Source organism: Narcine bancroftii, chromosome 3 (assembly GCF_036971445.1).
Source record: "Narcine bancroftii isolate sNarBan1 chromosome 3, sNarBan1.hap1, whole genome shotgun sequence".
In the NCBI taxonomy this organism is placed as follows: domain Eukaryota; kingdom Metazoa; phylum Chordata; class Chondrichthyes; order Torpediniformes; family Narcinidae; genus Narcine; species Narcine bancroftii.
Window position 1 is genome coordinate 257,345,742 of NC_091471.1, and position 15,123 is coordinate 257,360,864.

The following is a 15,123-nucleotide window of genomic DNA, read 5'->3' on the forward strand; positions in this document are numbered from 1 at the left end:
CATTCAATCAGTGAACAGGATATAGAGGGAGAAACAAACCACAGATCCAATGGTAAAGCAAGAAATATATGACAGCTTGCTTCTGCAACCTATATCATTAATTCCTTTTCACTCTCATTATTTGTTTTAATTATTCTCATTGATATCTCTGCTTTTCTCCCTCAGCTCTAGGCAATTTCTTATCCTTAGTGAGGATGCCTCCATTTGACCTCTGACCTGAGTTTACTCCATCCCCTCCCCTCTAGATATGAACTCACACCCATATTTGCTGCCAGCCATCGATTTAATTTAATTTAGAGGTACAGACGGTAACAGGCCCACGCTGCCTTGTAAACCCAGCTGACCAATTTATCCACTAACCCCATGCGTCTGTTGAACATGGGAGGAACCCAGATCACCCAGAGGAAACTCACGTCGACACGGGGAGATCGCGTGGGGATTCGAATCTGGGTCGCTGGTGCTGTAATAGCGTTGCACTAACTGCTACACTAACCGTCATGAGACAATCTCTTATCATTTCCTTTTTATGCTTTCCCCTTCTCAACACTTCCTTTCTATATCCAGTGCTGAGAAAGGGAAAAAAAAATCCTTCTAATCCCTACAGGTACATTTTCAAATTTACTTTGGAAGGACAGCATGTTTTTTTTTCAATCTGAAATGATATCGCATTTTTCAAAGTTGGTAAATATTACGATTTCCCAGCTGTTTCTGTGTTATCTGCTTCAGTAATGTATTTCAGTTCTGTTAACATTGTCTGCATTGTTTCTCAGTCACTGACACCCCTTCACAGGGGATCATGTGCAGAGCAGGGATGGGATGTTGAAAAGAAACAATGATCATTAAAAGTGAGCACTGACTGGTTTTTCATCTGTTGCAGAACACAGCATGTTTGGATGACTTCGAGAGAACAAAAACACTTGGTACAGGGTCCTTTGGCAGAGTGATGTTGGTGAAACATAAGGTGACAAAGGAACACTATGCAATGAAGATACTGGACAAACAGAAGGTGAACAGATTGAATTTGTCCTGTTTCATATCTCAAAGAGATCTGAACACAACAGCCAGGGAGGTTCCATCTTGGATGGTCACTGTGTCATCTAGTCCCTCCACTGACATACAAATGTAAACGCTACAGTGAGAGCATTAACAATACAGGCACAATTCACACCAAATATTTAACCTGTGGAGTCATGGTAGAATAGTTAATCTTTTCTGAATTGGGTTCATGGACATATCAATCTACCAACTGGTAGCATGAACACAAGCTAATCATTTAATCTTAGCATAAAAATCAAATTAACCCCATCAGAGTGGCACAGTTGGCATAGCGGAAGTGCAACACTGCTACAGTGTCAGCATTCGGGATCAGGATTCCAATCCGGCGCTGTCTGTGAGGAATTTCTACATTTCTCCAATTCTGCTTGGGTTTTCCCTGGCAGTTCTGGTTCCCCCCCCCCCCCCCCCCCCCCACTGTTCAAAATGTGCCGGGGGTTGTAGGTCAGTTGGGTGTAATTGGCCCACAGGCTTGTGGGCCGAGAAGGCTCGTTACCCTGCTGTATGTCTAAATTTAAATTTAAAATACCAAACATCATTTACTGTACAATACCCTGATGAAAGGCTCAGGCCTGAAACCTTGTCATGAAGAACATTTGTGTGGCCTATTGAGTTTGTCATGCAATTTTGTGTATCTTATTGATATCTTTCCTGTAGTTAGGTGACCAATGCTGCACACAATACTCCAAATTTGGCCTTACCTAATGTCTTATACAACTTTACCATAACATCCCAACTCTTATACTCAATACTTTGATTTATGAAGGCCAATGTGCCAAAAGCTCTCTTTACAGCCCTGTCTACCTGTGACACCTCTTTCAGGGATTTATGTATCTGTACTCCCAGATCCCTCTGTTCTATGCCACTTCTCATCAACTATGTTTGTCCTTCCAAAGTGCTGCACCATAACATGTACACTCTCAAGCAAATCCAAGCCTCCATTGGTGCAGAGAGGTATAAACTAAACACCCAGTGTCTGTGAAGGGACTGGCTTTTGCTTCTCTTTCTCTTGGTTAGAGGTGCCGGGCAATACTCGTGGCAAAGCTTTATTTAGCAGACAGCAAAGGGAGCCTTTGAATCCCAAGGATCAGAGGTGTTTGGAAAGGACACTGAATGAACACAGATATGTATCTAAAGAGCCATGAGCAGGTCAAGGTTTTGTTTCTGCCCATTTGTAGCTTGCAGCAACCCCATCAGGAAGGTGAAGATGAGTTTCCCCAATAATAGAACAGCCTCCATAAGAGAGTTAGAAAAATCCAGGATGTTGATAATTGTGTTCTTGTGACTCCATCAATTCAACACGTTCTGTTTGCTTTTCGAGACCACAGTTGATTCTTGAATGAAATTGGGAATAGGCTAATCTCAAAAGGTTATCTGCCATATCAGTGCCAATTTGATTCCTTCTGACCTCTCTCCCCACCCCCCTTCCCCACCCCTCCATCACCTTATCTTCGTATCTGGACATTGAAGTGAAAGTGTGTTTTATCCTTTGCAAACTTGCTTCATTAGATGAGAGCACAATGACATTGGTTCTACTTTTAGCTGATGCAGTAATCGCATTTCTTTGTCGACCCAGGTGGTAAAGCTGAAACAGATTGAGCACACACTCAATGAAAAACGGATTCTTCAGGCTGTTAGATTCCCTTTTCTGGTGAGGCTGGTATTTTCGTTCAAGGTAAGTGTTAGGTGTCACGCATGATTTTTTTTTCTCTATGCTTTTCTAATTCTCACTAGTTCTGATAAGCAGGTCTTAAACAGATTTTTTTGAGCATCAGTATTTACTCAGGAAACTGGCACAGTGTATAAGGAAGGAAGGGAAACAAGCAGTAGGGGCAGGAAACATAAAAAGATTAAAGAGGAGGAGGTGCTTGCTGCCTTAGAGTAAATAAAGGTAGATAAATCACCCCCAGTCCTGGCATGATATTCCCTCGGATCTTGAGGGAGACATGTGTAGAAATTGCAGGAGCCCTGGCAGAAATATTTTGAATGTCCTTGGTCAAAGGTGAGGTGCCAGAGGCCAGAGGGTGAGGATTAACTCTGATGTTGAAGAAAGGCTCCAAAAGTAAATCAGAAAATTACAGGCCTGTGAGCCTGATGTCAGTCGTAGGTAAATTATTGGAAGGTGTTCTGAGAGATCGGATATACAGGTATTTCGACAAACAAGAGCTGATTAAAGGATAGTCAGCAAGGCTTTGTGCGTGGTAGGTTGTGTTTAACATATCTTTCAGAGGTTTTCAAGGAAGTTACCAAGAAAGTAGATGAAGGAAAGGCTGTGGATGTTGACTTTAGTAAGGCCTTTGACAAGGTCCCACATGGAAGGCTAGTTCAGAAGGTTCAGACACTAGGTATCCATGGAAAGGTTATAAGCTGGATTCGAAATTGATTGAATGGGAGAAGACAGAGAGTGGTAGTGGATGATTGCTTCTTAGACTGGATGTCTGTGATTTATGGTGTGTCTCAGGGATTACTGCTAAGACCATTGTTGTTTGTTCAATGAAAATGTGGGAAAATGGATCATCAAGTTGGTTGATGACACTAAGATTGGAGGCATTGTAGACAGCAAGGAAGGCTTTCAAAGCTTGCAGAGGGATCTGGACCAACTGGAAAAATGGCCAGAAAATGGCAGATGGAATTTGAGATGCTATATTTTAGAAGGACATACACAGTAAATAGTAGGGCACTGAGGAGTGTGGAGGAACAAAGGGATCTGGGAATTCAGGTACATAATTCCCTGAAGGTAGCATCACAGGTAGACAGGGTTGTGAAGAAAGCTTTTGGCATCTTGGCCTTAATAAATCTAAGTATTGAGTACAGGAATTGGGATGTTCAGGTCAACAAACTACAGAAAGGATATTAGTAAAAGTGCAGAGAAGATTTACTAGGATGTTGCCGGGTCTTCAGGAGTTTAGTTACAGGGAAAGATTAAACAGGTGAGGATTTTATTCCTTAGAGTGAAGGAGGTAAGGTTTGATAGACATTTACAAAATTATGAGAGGTATCGACAGAGTAAATCCGAGTAGACACTTTACATTTAGATTAGGAGAGATAAATATAAGAGGACATGGCTTAAGGTGAAAGGCGAAATATTTAGGGGGAACCTTTTCACTTGGAGAGTGGTGGGAATGTGGAACTAGCTGCCATCTGATGTAATAAATGCAGATACATTCTTAAATTTTAAAAATAAATATTTTTGTCAGATCACTCCCTCCCGACACTTACGATTGTAAAGCCAGGTATAACAGGAGACGGTTGTACAGATGGCGCCTTAACCCAATGCTATTGAAGAAATCGGAGTTTTGTAGCTTTATTAGAATTCAAATAGACATGTTCTGCGAGACTAACTGTACTTCTACTGCAGATAAATTTCTCATTTAGGACACTTCAAAGAATATTTTGAACACTGTAATGGCATATTTGATATAATAAAATAATTAAGAAAGAATATTTGAGAGAGAGGTGGAACAATTTGAACAGGAGATTACTGGACTAGTAAGGATTTTCAAAGAATGGGCTTGGAGGAAAAACATACAGAATTATCAAATAAGAAGCTCAGGTAATAAAACATTTCAAACCTATAGAATAGAGAAGACCATTTTAAGATTGAGGCAGAAATATTATGAACTAGGGGAAAGGGCACATAAAGTCCTCTCCTGACAGCTGAGGGCAGAACACGCCTTGAGAACAATTAATGTGGTACAAAGGGGAATGACAGGATTTCATACAAAGCCGAAGGAAATTAGTGATACTTTTCTGTAGTTTAATGAACAGGTTCTATAGAACAGAGTCAATGGGGGAGCCAGGAAAAATAGATGATTTCCTATCAAAATTGGAAATACCAAATTTAGGCCCAGCAAATCAAGAGGGGCTGAATGCTCCTTTTACAACAGAATAGATAGAGGAAGCATTAGGTCTACTGCAACCTGACAAGTCTCTGGAGGAGGACAGATTCCCCCCTGAATTCTACAGGGAATTTAAGGATCTTTTGATCCCCCTCTTTATGGAGGTTGTGGAGCAGGCGATGGAGACCCATACTCTTCCAGAATCTCTTTCTTTTTTTTTAATTTTTTTATTTTTCACACCATAAATCACATTAACCATGGTACACACTTTTTCCTTTTCACACATATACAGTGCCATTTTATCCCCCCACCCCTCCTCCCATCCCACCCTCCCTACCTCCCCCCTCCCGTCCATTTAAGGTATACAATCTAGGATACATTAAAGCAGTCAGACAATGTTGTCATTCAATAAAAATACACCAGAAATTCTACTGAGTCCATTCTTTTCATTTCCTTTTCCTTCCGTTAACTTAGGTAATGATTGTCCCCGGTAGGTTTTCGCTATTGTATTTAATGTAAGGCTCCCATATTTGTTCGAATATTTCAATATTATTTCTTAAACTATATGTTATTTTTTTCTAATGGAATACATTTATTCATTTCTATATACCATTGTTGTATTTTCAAATTATCTTCCAATTTCCAGGTTGACATAATACATTTTTTTGCTACGGCTAGAGCTATCTTAACAAATCTTTTTTGTGCATCCTCCAAATCAATTCCAAATTCTTTGTTTTTTATGTTACTTAGGAGGAAGATCTCTGGATTCTTTGGGATATTGTTTTCTGTTATTTTATTTAATATCTGATTTAGATCTTCCCAAATTTTTTTTACTTTCTCACATGTCCAGATTGCATGAATTGTTGTTCCGATTTCTTTTTTACATCGAAAACATCTATCAGATACTGTTGGGTCCCATTTATTTAACTTTTGAGGTGTAATGTATAGCCTGTGTATCCAGTTATATTGTATCATACGTAACCTCGTATTTATTGTATTTCTTATCGTTCCGGAGCATAACTTCTCCCATGTTTCCTTTTTTATCTTTATATTTAAATCTTGTTCCCATTTTTGTTTAGTTTTACCATTTGTTTCCTCATTCTCCTTTTCTTGCAGTTTAATATACATATTTGTTATAAATCTTTTGATTATCATTGTATCTGTAATCAAATATTCAAGGTTACTTCCCTCTGGCAAACTCAAGCTGCTTCCTAATTTATCCTTCAAGTAGGATCTCAATTGGTAATATGCCAGCGCTGTATCTTGAGTTATATTGTACTTATCTTTCATTTGTTCAAAGGAAAAGAATCTATTTCCTGAAAAACAATTTTCTATTCTTTTAATCCCTTTTTTTTCCCATTCTCTAAAGGAAAGGTTATCTATTGTAAAAGGGAGTAACTTGTTTTGCGTCAATATTAGTTTTGGTAATTGATAATTTGTTTTATTTCTTTCTACATGAATCTTCTTCCAAATATTGAGGAGATGATGTAATACTGGAGAACTTCTATGTTGCACCAATTTTTCATCCCATTTATATAATATGTGTTCAGGTATCTTTTCCCCTATTTTATCTAATTCTAATCTCGTCCAATCTGGCTTTTCCCTTGTTTGATAAAAATCTGATAGGTATCTTAATTGTGCGGCTCTATAATAATTTTTAAAGTTTGGCAGTTGTAAGCCTCCTTGTTTATACCATTCTGTTAATTTATCTAGTGCTATCCTCGGTTTCCCTCCTCTCCATAAAAATTTCCTTATTATTTTCTTTAACTACTTGAAGAATTTCTCTGTCAGTTGTATTGGCAATGCCTGAAATAAGTATAATATCCTTGGAAAAATGTTCATTTTAATACAGTTTATCCTTCCTATTAGTGTTAGTGGTAAATCTTTCCAATGCTCTAAATCGTCCTGTAATTTTTTCATTAGTGGATAATAATTGAGTTTATATAGTTGGCCGAGATTTTTCTTTATTTGTACACCTAGGTATCTTATTGCTTGCATTTAAATGGTGATTCCTTCTTAAATTTTGAGAAATCCGCATTATTCATAGGCATTGCTTCACTTTTATTTACGTTTATCTTGTAACCCGACACTTCTCCATATTCCTTCAATTTCTTATATAATTCTTTTATTGATAGTTCTGGTTCTGTTAAGTACACTAAAACATCATCTGCAAATAAACTGATTTTATATTCCTTGTCTTTTATTTTTATTCCTTTTATATTATTTTCTGTTCTTATCAATTCTGCTAGTGGTTCTATAGCTAACGCAAACAATAAAGGTGATAGTGGGCATCCCTGCCGTGTTGACTTGCTTAAGTTAAATTGCTTTGATACATGTCCATTTACTGTCACTTTCGCTAACGGTCCCTTATATAATGCTTTAATCCAATTAATATACTTCTCCGGTAAACTGAATTTTTGCAATACTTTGAACAAATAATTCCATTCTACTCTGTCAAAGGCCTTCACTGCGTCTAAAGCAACTGCTACTGTAGGTGCTTTATTCCCTTCTACTGCATGAATTAAGTTAATAAATTTACAAATATTGTCTGTTGTGCGTCTTTTTTTGATAAATCCAGTTTGGTCTAAATTTACCATTTTCGGTACATACTCTGCTAATCTGTTTGCTAATAGTTTAGCTATTATCTTATAATCTGTGTTAAGTAAAGATATTGGTCTATATGACGCTGGTGAGAGTGGATCTTTCCCTTGCTTTAGTATTACTGTAATTATTGCTGTTTTACATGAATCTGGTAAGCTTTGTGTTTTATCAATCTGGTTGATTACTTCCAGGAGGGGCGGAATTAATAAGTCTTTAAATGTTTTGTAGAATTCTATTGGGAATCCATCCTCTCCTGGTGTCTTATTATTTGGTGATTTTTTTATTATCTCTTGTATTTCTACTATTCCAAATGGCTCTGTTAATTTATTTTGTTCCTCTATTTGTAGTTTTGGTAGTTCAATTTTAGTCAGAAATTCATCTATTTTCCCTTCTTTCCCTTCGTTTTCAGTTCGGTATAATTATTCATAGAATTCTCTAAAGTTTTCCTTAATTTCTTTTGGATTATATGTAATTTGTTTGTAATACCATTTTCTTAGCTTGTTCTGTCTTAAGCTGCCATGCTAGGATTTTGTGCGTTTTTTCACCTAGTTCATAATATTTATGTTTTGTCTTCATTATATTCTTCTCCACCTTATATGTTTGTAGTGTTTCATATTTTATTTTTTTATCTGCCAATTCTCTTCTTTTAGTTGTATCTTCCTTCATTGCTAATTCTTTTTCTATATTTACTATCTCCCTTTCCAACTGCTCTGTTTCCTGATTATAGTCCTTCTTCATCTTGGTTACATAACTTATTATTTGCCCTCTAATGAATGCTTTCATTGCATCCCATAGTATAAACTTATCTTCCACTGATTCCGTATTTATTTCAAAATACATTTTTATTTGTTTTTCAATAAATTCTCTAAAATCCTGCCTTTTAAGTAACATGGGATTTAATCTCCATCTATACATTCTTGGAGGGATGTCCTCTAACTTTACTGTCAATATTAAGGGTGAATGGTCCGATAGTTATTCTAGCTTTATATTCTGTTTTTCTTACTCTATCTTGCATACGAGCTGATAACAAAAATAGGTCTATTCTTGAGTATGTTTTATGTCTAGCCGAGTAATATGAATATTCCTTTTCCTTTGGGTGTTGTTTCCTCCATATATCCAAAAGTTGCATTTCTTCCAAAGATTTAATTATAAATTTGGTTACTTTGTTCTTTCTGTTAATTTTTTTCCCAGTTTTGTCCATATTTGAATCCAAATTCAGGTTGAAATCCCCTCCTATTAATATGTTCCCTTGCGTATCTGCTACCTTCAAAAAGATATCTTGCATAAACTTTTGATCTTCTTCGTTAGGTGAATATACATTGAGTAGTTTCCAAAACTCCGAATATATCTGACATTTTATCATTACATATTTCCCTGCTGGATCTATTATTTCCTCTTCTATTTTAAATGGCACATTTTTGCTAATTAATATAGCTACTCCTCTTGCTTTTGAATTATACGATGCTGCTGTTACGTGTCCTACCCAATCTCTCTTTAATTTCTTGTGCTCCAATTCAGTTAAATGTGTTTCTTGCACAAATGCTATATCATTTTTTTCTTTTTTCAGTAAATTTAGCAGTTTCTTCCTTTTAATTTGGTTATGTATTCCATTAATATTTAAAGTCATATAGTTCAACGTAGCCATTTTATACTTTGTTTATCTTCCCTTTCCGTTTCTCCATCATTACCTTTCCTTCTTATCCATTTCTGTTTTCTTGTTTTGAACCCTTTATAAGACAACATTCCTAAAACATCAAACATTTTCCTTATTCTCCTATTTAAAACTTCTTTAGCCCCAATCTCCCCTTCCCCTCCTGAGTTGTCCTTTATCCCTTGTCGGACAACCACATCTCCCCTCTCCATTTGGATTTGCGAATTCACTCGCAAGCGTCAGCTGATTTTGCAGTGACCGCAACTCCTCCCCACCCAGCCCCCCCAGAAAAGATTTCACTTTTCATATGTAACAAAGGTCACTCTTTTAGTTCCCTCTTTATTCCCTCTATTCCATTTCCTTCCCTTATTAATTCTTGTCTATACTATCTATATTTTCCTCTAAATACGGATACATTTATGTATGCACCTTATACATATACACACATATACCTCTTTACCCACATACATATAAATCGTGGTCATTTTTACTCTTATTACATATCTTCATCTCTCTGGTTGTTTTGTAGTTGTTCTGCAAATTTCCTTGCTTCCTCTGGATCCGAGAATAGTTTTTTTTTCCATAAGATCATTTTCGATGTATTGAACTCCTTTCTCTTCTTCAGGAGTTCAAAACTTATGTGTCTTTTTAGTTCTCAGTCTTTTGTACTCTTGTCACACGTCTTCATCCCTCAGTCTATTTTGTAATTGTTCTGCAAATTTTCGTGCTTCCTCTGGATCCGAGAATAGTCTGTTTTGTTGTCCTGGAATAAATATTTTCAATACTGCTGGATGCTTTAGTATAAATTTATACCCTTTCTTCCATAAAATCGCCTTTGCTGTATTGAACTCCTTTCTCTTCTTCAGGAGTTCAAAACTTATATCTGGATAAATGAAGATTTTTTGCCCTTTGTACTCCAGTGGCTTGTTGCCCTCTCTTACTTTTTCCATTGTCTTCTCCAGTACCTTTTCTCTTGTAGTATATCTTAGGAATTTTACTAAAATAGATCTTGGCCTTTGTTGTGGTTGTGGTTTAAAGGCCAATGCTCTATGTGCCCTTTCTATTTCCATTTCTTGCTGTAGTTCTGGACATCCTAGGATCCTGGGGATCCAATCTTTTATAAACTCTCTCATATTCTTGCCTTCTTCATCTTCCTTAAGGCCCACTATCTTTATGTTATTTCTTCTGTTATAATTTTCCATTATATCTATTTTCTGAGCTAACAGTTCTTGTGTCTCTATAACTTTTTTATTAGATTCCTCTAATTTCTTTTTTAAGTCTCCTCCTCCATTTCTACTGCTGCATCCCGCTCTTACATCTTGTTCATTCTCTTTCCCATTTCTGTTAAGGTCATATCTATTTTATTCATTTTATCTTCTGTATTGTTTATTCTTCTTCTTAAATCATTAAATTCTTGCGCTTGCCATTCTTTAAATGACTCCATGTATTCTTTAATAAAAGAAAGTATATCCTTTATCTTGTCTTTCTCTTCTTCTATTTCACTGTACTCTTCCTCTTCCTCTTCTTCTTCCTCTGGGTTGGCCATCTGTTGTTTCTTTGTTGCCCTTTTCTTCTCTTCTTTCTTGTTTTCGTTGTCTTCTATGTTCTCCTCTTGCTGCAGGTGTTCTGCAGCTGTCATTGCCGGCTGTGGAGATCGACTCCCCAGCTCGTCACCCCTCCCGTCGGTGTGTTTTTTTGCATGCGCATCACGCATGCGCGAGGAGTTGCGCATGCGCGGTTGCGCACTTTTACTCGGCTCAGCGAGCCATTTTTGTAGTCCACTCTCTACCGACCTGAGGGAGTGGGTTTCTCTCTCCACCCCGGGCCTCTTCGAACAGGTAAGGCCTTCTCCTTCTTCTTCCGTTGTCTTCTCTTCCTCTCTTCTTACCGTTGATTTCGATTTTTCTTTTTTCGTCGCCATCTTCTTTCCACCTTTATACTCACTTTTCTTTAATTTTTATTTTTGTGCCTTTGTGTTTTCCTTTGTTTTTTCCGACTTTTCTGGAGAGGGCTGGAGTTCACCGTCCGGCCACTACTCCATCACGTGACTCCTCCCCCTCTCTATTTTGTTGACGTTGATGAGTGTTTGATGACATGAAGGTTTGAGATATTCTGGATAGTGTAGAAGGTTGTTGTAGGTTACAACAGGATATTTACATGCAGGATGCAGAGTTGGGCAGAAAAATAGCAGATTGAATGTGAAGGCTAAATGAACACAGAGTACATGGTTAATGGTTGGATGCTGGGAGATCAGAGGGCCTTAGTTTCAAGTCCATAGATCTATCAAGGTTGCCACACAGGTTGATAAGGTAGTTAATAATGCTTATGGGATGCTGGTCTTCATTAGTCAGGGGATTGAGTTCAAGAGTCGAGAAGTAATGTTGCAATTCTATCCAAGTCTGGTGAGATCACACTTGGAATATTGTGTTCAGTTCTGGTCACCTCATTACAGGAAGGATGTGGAAACTATGGAAAGGGTGCAAAGAAGATTTTCCAGGAAATTTCTGGAAATGGAGAACATATCCAAGCTAAGCAAGACCTAGGACTTTTCTCTTTGGAGCAATGAAGGATGAGAGGTGAATACAAGATTATGAGAAGCAAGGATAGGGTGGACAGCCAGTGCCTTTTTCCCAGAGTGAGAGTAGCAAACACCAAAGGACATCTGTACAATAGAGGGGAGGAGTGTTTAGCAGAGATGTCAGGGGCGTTTTTTTTTTTGGTTTTATTTTATTTACACAGAGACTGAAATGCATCACCAGGGGTGGTGGTGGAGGCTGGTGCAATAGCGATGTTTAAAAGACTCTTAGACAGGCACATAAATGAAAGAAAAATAGAGGGTTATGGGTATGAGGTAGGGAAGATTTAGTTTGTTGAGGAGGTTTATGTAGGTTGCCACAACATCGTGAGATAAAGGGCATGCACTGTACTGGAACATTCTGTTCTATGTGTGAGAATGGGGGAGACCTTATAGAGAGGAAAATAATAAAGCAAAGTCGAAGGAAGATAGATAGATAGACAATTAGACAATGTTGAGGCAAGACCAGGCAATTTAATTTAATTTAAAATAATTTGACATACAGCACAGTAACAGGCCCTTCCAGCCACAAGCCGGAGCTGCCCATTTGCACCCCATTAACCTACAACCCTGGTACATTTTGAAATGTGGGAGGAAACTAGTGCACCCAGAGGAAACCCATGCAGATGTGAGAAAAATGTACAAACTCCTTACAGACAGCATCAGATTTGAACCCTGGTCACTGGCACTGTAACAGCATTACTGGTGCTGTAACAGCATTACTGGTGCTGTTACAGAGTTGTGCTAATCGCTATGCTAACCACGCCGCCTGTGCTGTAATACTGCAAGTTCAAATACAGAGAATAAGTAATGTTGTATGTGTGAAGTCAACAAAAAAAAATTCATAGATGAATCTTAAGGCATCCTACAGACACACCAAAATATATATTCCAATATATTTTGACTGAAATAAAAAAGGTAGCGGTTTTGACAAAGGCTCCTTCAGACTTACGTCTACTCGTATCCATCTAACCTCAGAGATGTAATGATTGAGGGGGGAGTCACGTGATGGAGTAGTGGCCGGTAGGGGAACTCCAGCCCTCTCCAGAAAAGTAAAAAAAAGGTAGAGAAAAAACAAAGTCACTAACACAGAAACCATAACAAAGTGAAAGTGAAAGTGTGGAGAAAATGGCAGCAAAGAAAGACGGGAAGAAAAGAAGAAGGAAGGACGTCGGAGGAGGAAGGTGAAGGCCTTCCCGGTACGAGGAGGCCCGCCATGGAGAGAGAAGCCCGCTCCCTGAGGTCAGTGTAAACCTCGAACTCAGGACTACAAAAATGGCTCACGGAGCCAAAGAAAAGTGCGCAACCGAGCACATGCACGATGCAGAAGACAAAAACAACACCGACGGGAGGGGGGACCAGCTGAGGAGTAAATCTCCACAGCTGAAACAGACAACTACAACACAACAGCAAGACTCTCAACAGGAAAATATAGAAAATAACGAGAACAAGAAGGAAGAGAATAAAAATAGGAAATTAAAGAAACAACAGATGACCAACTCAGAGGAAGAAGACCAACACCAAGACACTGTTAATAAAAATAAGAAGAACAAGAATACCCAACAAAATAAAATAAACAACCAAACAAGAAAACCAGAAGAGACAGAGGTAAAGGACACAGATCCTGGAGTGGACTCAGAAGAGGAGGAGGAAGAACACAGAGAAATGGAAGATGAAGGGAAGGGCAAGTACATGGATATTTTTTTTAAAGAATATATGGAAACAGTAAAAGAATGGCAGACACAAGAATTCAGTGAAATAAAAAAAAGAATAAAAAGTACAGAAGAAAAAGTGAACAGATTAGAGATGATCATGACAGATATAGGAAAAAGAGTGGACAAGGTGGAAGAACGAGAAACAGCCATAGAAATGGAAGTAGATGACTTAAAAAAGAAATTAGAAGAATCTGATAAAAAAGTTAAAGAAACACACGAGATGTTAGCTCAGAAGATGGATATAATGGAAAATTATAATGGAAGAAACAATATAAAGATAGTGGGCCTTAAGAAAGATGAAGAAGGCAAGAATATGAAAGAATTTATAAAGGAATGGATCTCCAGGGTCCTGGGAAGACCAGAATTACAGGAAGAAATGGAAATAGAAAGGGCACACAGAACATTAGCCCCTAAACCACAACCACAACAAAAACCAAGATCCATTCTAGTAAAATTCCTAAGATATACAACAAGAGAAAATATATTGGAGAAGGCAATGAAAAAAATAAGAGAAGACAAAAAACCACTGAAATACAAGGGTCAAGACATTTTTTTCTATCCAGATATAAGTTTTGAACTCCTGAAGAAGAGGAAGGAGTTTAATGCAGCAAAAACGACCCTATGGAAAAAAGGTTATAAATTTATGTTAAAATACCCAGCGGTACTTAAAATAGTTATCCCGTGGCAGCAAGGCAAACTATTCTCGGATCCGGAAAAAGCACGAAAATTTGCAGAACAACTACAAAACAGAACAAAAATGACAGCAAACTCTATATAAAGAAGAAGAATAAAGTATAAGTAAGAACTAAGAAGGGAAAGAAAGGGAAGAAAGGAAGTAAGGAGGGAATTAAGAGAGTGACCTTTGTGATATATGAAGATTAAAATCTTTTCTGGGGGGGCTGGGTGAGGAAGAATAGCAGTCACTGCAAAATCAGTTGATGCTTACGAGCAGATTCGTAAATCCAAATGGAGAGGGGAGATGTGGTTGCCCAACAAGGGACAAAGGGCAACTCAGAAAGGGGAGGGACTATTAGGGTTAAAGGAATTTTAGATATGAGAATAGTGGAAATATTTTATGTTTTAGAAATGTTGTCTTATAATGTGTTCAAAAAAAGAAAGCAGAAATGTATAAGGAGTGAAGGTGGTGATGAGGAAATGGAAAGGAAAGATAAACAAAGTATGAAATGACTATGTTGACCTATATGACTTTAAATATTAATGGAATACATAACCAAATCAAAAGGAAGAAACTGTTAAATTTACTGAAAAAAGAAAAAATTGATATAGCATTCGTACAAGAAACACATCTAACTGAAGTGGAACACAAGAAATTAAAGAGAGATTGGATAGGACATGTAACAGCAGCATCGTATAATTCAAAAGCCAGAGGAGTAGCTATATTAATCAATAAAAATGTACCAATCAAAATAGAAGAGGAAATAATAGATCCAGCAGGGAGATATGTAGTGATAAAATGTCAGATATATTCAGAAGTTTGGAATTTACTCAATGTATACTCACCTAATGAAGAAGATCAAAAATTTATGCAAGAAATCTTTTTGAAGATAGCAGATAAGCAAGGGAACATACTAATAGGAGGGGATTTTAACCTTAATTTGGACTCAAACATGGATAAAACTGGAAAAAAAACTAACAGAAAGACCAAAGTAACCAAATTTATGATTAAAT

At 37.5% G+C, this 15,123-nt stretch overlaps 1 protein-coding gene across 21 annotated transcripts in view; it reads left to right on the top strand.

The window, feature by feature from the left end:
• Positions 1-15,123, top strand: part of LOC138758568 (cAMP-dependent protein kinase catalytic subunit alpha-like) — a 361,343-nt gene that overhangs the window by 308,423 nt on the left and 37,797 nt on the right. For all 21 annotated transcript variants that reach the window (XM_069927682.1, XM_069927690.1, XM_069927679.1 and 18 more), the window contains 2 exons: positions 878-1,006; positions 2,630-2,728. In XM_069927682.1, the coding sequence (XP_069783783.1) occupies positions 878-1,006; positions 2,630-2,728 (228 nt within the window). The remainder of the gene's footprint in view (positions 1-877; positions 1,007-2,629; positions 2,729-15,123) is intronic.